This window comes from Arachis duranensis, chromosome 2 (assembly GCF_000817695.3).
Source record: "Arachis duranensis cultivar V14167 chromosome 2, aradu.V14167.gnm2.J7QH, whole genome shotgun sequence".
NCBI classification, from domain to species: domain Eukaryota; kingdom Viridiplantae; phylum Streptophyta; class Magnoliopsida; order Fabales; family Fabaceae; genus Arachis; species Arachis duranensis.
Window position 1 is genome coordinate 5,312,707 of NC_029773.3, and position 4,715 is coordinate 5,317,421.

General features: G+C 33.3%; 1 protein-coding gene across 2 annotated transcripts in view; it reads right to left on the bottom strand.

Annotated features, from left to right (window-relative positions):
- The window catches only part of LOC107473095 (40S ribosomal protein S8), a 22,110-nt gene extending 17,405 nt beyond the window's left edge, over positions 1-4,705 (bottom strand). Inside the window, exon 1 of one of the 2 annotated variants that reach the window (XR_008005898.1) lies at positions 4,303-4,705. Coding sequence is in view for 1 of the 2 variants with exons in the window: in XM_016092626.3 (XP_015948112.1) it covers positions 2,285-2,303 (19 nt within the window). In the remaining variant the exon portion in view is untranslated. Of the gene's footprint in view, positions 1-2,284; positions 2,448-4,302 lie in introns of those variants that run through there. The other variant, XM_016092626.3, reaches the window with a different exon arrangement.
- Between the last annotated feature and the right edge of the window lie 10 nt (positions 4,706-4,715).

Below are 4,715 nucleotides of genomic sequence, written 5' to 3' on the forward strand. Positions count from 1 at the left end.
CACAATTTTAAAACACCATGTAGAAAAGTAATCTTATGCATGAGTTAATAAATAGTTAAACACACTTATTAGTTTGAGGCACTAAAAGTAGTTAAACAAATAAGTTACTTTTTTTCATAACAAGATGTAGATATTTTGATTATTCCATATGTCATATCTGGAAAACGATTTATATTACCATTATATTCTTTTATAGATATTTTTTATAAAAGTCCTTGCTTCTAATATGACTATACTACAATAACTAGCAGTGATTACAGTATTTTAAAAAAAATATTATTAAATTTAAAATAATATTTTTTATTATTAAACAATATTTCTTAAAAAATTATTTAAAAAAAATATTACTTTAATTTTAACAATACTTAATTACCATAACTTAATTATACTAGAATAATTCACCTCCTTATAATTCATGAATGATTCAAGTTTTTTTATACAAGACTTGTGAAGTAGCTTTCATACGTACCATCTATCATGCATTATTCCAATTTCGAAGGTAATAAAATGTGGCTGCTAAACCGGGCCGGCACCGTATATGATGATATATGTATTATGTGTGTTATGAGTATTGCATAGTAGATGTTTTACGTCTCAAATCATTGCTAGTCTCTACGGACTTAGTTATAAAAAGTAGTTAGCTTGTTTGCTTACCTTCCTGTTTTTAAAGTTGGTTATTACTTTTCTAGTTTAGGAGTCAGTTAAGAGTTTGTTAGTCCACTTCAAAAAAAAAAAAAAAAAACGTTGAGTATCGTCAAAAAAACAAAATTAATCTGCTGATAATGAATTTATCATCAGATTTTGTGTTAGTTCTAATTCTACTGTATAAATTTCGCCGGTAAATATTTACTATAAGATTTTGTTGTCTGCCAATAACTTCCGACAAATTTAGCAGCGGATTTAGTTTTTAAACTACGAATATCACTACAAAAAAAAGGCCTATGGTCATAGTAAAAAACCATGACCATAACTAGTAAAAAGGGTGACCATAGATCTATAGTCACGGTTTTGGACCTATGGTCACGGTTTTTTGCCGTGGCCTATTTTCTTATGGCCATAGGTCTATGGTCACGGTTTCTATGGTCACGATTTCAATTTTCAAATTCTGACACTTTAGGCCACGTTTTTTCACCGTGACTATAGCCTTATAACCGTGACCATAACCTTTATGGTCACCCCTCCTTAAAACCGTAACCATAGCCTTATTTACGGTCACGGTTTTGACCATGACTATAGCCTCTATGGTCACCCCTCCTTAAAACCGTGACTATAGCCTGCCTTATCTATGGTCACAGTTTTGATCGTGACCATAGCTCTATGGTCAGCCCTCTTTAAAACCGTGACCATAGCTTTATCTATGGTCACGGTTTTTATCGTAACCATAGCTTCTATGGTCATCCCTCCTTAAAACCGTGACCATAGCCTTATCTATGGTCACAGTATGGTCACGGTACCGTGACCATAGCCTCTATGGTCACCCCTCCTTAAAATCGTGACCATAGCCTTATCTATGGTCACGTTATTAGCCTCTATAGTCACCCCTTCTTAAAACCGTGACTATAGTCTTATCTATGGTCACGGTTTTCACCGTGACCATAGTCTATTTATGGTCACCCTACCTGAAAACCGTAACCATAGCCTGTTTTGTTTTATGTGATTTAATTTTTTTTAAAAGCATAATCACATCCCAAAACAATGATAATCACCAAATAAATCTAAAAATAAGAAATTCAAGAAATCTAAATCATAAAAGTTTTATTATAAGCTAGATATGTTTTTAATCCAAACAACATAAATCAAAATAGAGTGTAATTTGTCCATTACATGTAATACCAGATAAAATCTCTTTTCAAAAAGTACACAACACATCAAAATATTACATGTAGATAACTAAAGTCATTATAAGACCTATTCCATCCCATCCAAAATACAAGTATGAGAATAGAATAATCAAGCAACACCCTTTCCCTTCTTTTGGATTTTCTTCATATAAAATTCAAGCTCCTTGCCTTCCAAAATATAGCTGCAGCATTCAAGAAGGAATGAAATAAGTAACAGATCAAGAATAAATAGACAAAATTCAGTGCAACCCAAACAAGCAATAGTTATATGCATTACCCGTCATCCCTGCCACATTGATCAGGTCGAGAAGCAATGTAAGTAAGCAATCTCCCACCACCAAACTGCTCTTCAACATGAGGATCAAGCTTACGATCTTTCTGGCATTTCTCGATTTTTCTCTGCACGTGGTTGCTTTTCTTGGCTTCCTCTGCAGGGTTCTCACCTTCGTACAAATAAGACATCGATGGATAATAGAAGAACACATCAGCCTCTACACATGCTAATGCAGTTGACTTTATAAATCAATTATAAGTTAACTAAATATCACTATAGGAAAACACTTTTATCCTCTACAATGCATTTTTTAATTTTGCATTTTATGTGCATTTGGCCTAATAGAAAGAATAACTTGCAAATAAACATAATGCAACATGTAATTACTTCAGATTATTTTCAAAAGGCTTATTCATTTAAAATATACTTAAAATGAAACAACTACCCGGGTACATTTTTCAGAATTAGTATACATGCCTTAAACTCAATAAATGTTTGGCTGAGTTGAATCTGCTCCCCTTAATAAATTATCTCTTTTCAATTTCAATTTTGATTAAGTCATGGTTTTTGTATGATAATTAAGTATACAATCCAAGAAGGGTTTAACTATGAATATATATACGTTAAAAGTTGTATCCAAAGCAAAAATTGGTTGCATTATTTTGAGAAAAAAGCAGTTACCAATCGCCAAAGCATGTAGACTTAGAATTTCTCATTTAAAGCTCTAAACGACTCTGTCATTTAACAAAATCAATTACTGTCTCATATATAATCACAACCAACAAGTTTATAGTAGTTATTATATCAGATAAAGTAAATCTAAATACTATATTTTATTAAGTTGTGTCAAATATGCCATACATTACCTGACAGCAGCAGGCTACTACATCTCCTCAGCACATTCTAGAGTGCATCAAGGATTAGTCTGAGCTAGTAATAGAAGAAAGGAAAACAGTAACTTTTGTAGCAACTCGGTTATTACTTATTAGCCTAACTTGTAGGACGGTACTACTATCACTATAATTATGAAGAGCAAGATCCACTCCACTTTATTTATACAGCCTTATTATTTTTCTCCCAAACATAAAGGTTCGTCATTGCATAACCCATATCTTAGAGGATCTTGTGATTTGAACAAGTCATCCACACTTAAAATGGATGATGGCAAATTATGAAATTATTAGCTTCAACTTTCAGGCTATGTTTTCTGTTAGAAATTTGCTGAAAGTAAGATTTCACCCTAGTACTAGTAATAGTGTAATAATGCCAAGGAAAGAAAATGAGAATAATTATAAGCACCAGTATAAAGTAAGATTTCACCCTAGCCAAAAAGTACAAGGAAATTTAAACCAAAAAAATACACATGTAGCAAAGAGTAGTAGTTCAAACTTTAAAATTTTAAATTACTTCCTCAAATTTTAAGGTTTAGGATCAAATTATCTATTAAATATTCATTGAATCAAGTTAATCTCTAATTCATTTTACATCTTTATTTTATTTGACCTCTGTTAATTTAGACTATTAAATTTTCCATAAAACAAAAATGAACCGGAGACTAAATTGATATAGTGTATAGCACACCTATTTGTTTAATAAAAATTTTAGAGAACAATTTGGCTTATAAAAATTAAAAGACTATTGTAAAAATTTACTCCAAGCAAAAGGAACCTCTTCCATACTGAAAAATTAAAAAGCTTCAATGATCCATAACAAATTAACAATATATAATCTGTAAAAGTAATGAAATACTGCCTAAAAGATATACAAAGCTGTCAACCAAATATCCAATTTTTTTCTTTCCTTTTCTCTCCAATCAACAACAAGAATAATAGTAAACTTGAAAAAAAATCACCAGAAAACAAACAAATCTAATCTAAAAACCCAAAAGCATAACTCCCAAACTGAATTGAGTGAATCATGAAGCAACATTAGGCAGTGCAGCCATAAAGGAATGGTAAGAAGACTCATGATCATAGTGAAGCTGCCTAGCCTGCTATTTTATCAATTCAAAAAAGAAGGAATTTCTACCATGATAGACACACAGAATGATGTGCATTGTTAAAATGGATCAATTAAGCCCCACCAATTACAAACAACACAACATCAATGTCCATATAAATTAAATCTCACTAATGGATGAATGAAACACTTCAAAGTAAACCCCAATGACATAAATAAATCCCCTACCTCAATGTCGAATATTGCGAAAATCGCCAAATACGGCAGCTCCGTTAGCAATCCCCACACTCGTTCCGTTTCCTAGGCAACAACCACGGTGGTTCTGTGGCAGCTCCAGTGATGGTAGAAAACCTCAGCAGCAGCCAAACAGCAATAGTAACGATACATAATTGAGCCAGAGCAGTGATAACAATACCTCCGACAGTAAGAGAACAACTGGGTTCATCTCCAATGGCGGTGGCAGCGACGCTCACTCTCTTCGGGCCTTGCTCATCTCTCTCTTTGGGCTTCTTTCACTACGACGGCGGTACCTTCAATCGACGACAACAACGACCACGACTCCGACCACACCAATGGTGATGACGAAGGTCCATCTCATCTCTGTCGCGAGCTTCCTTCTCCCTCGCGCCTGTCTCTCTCTC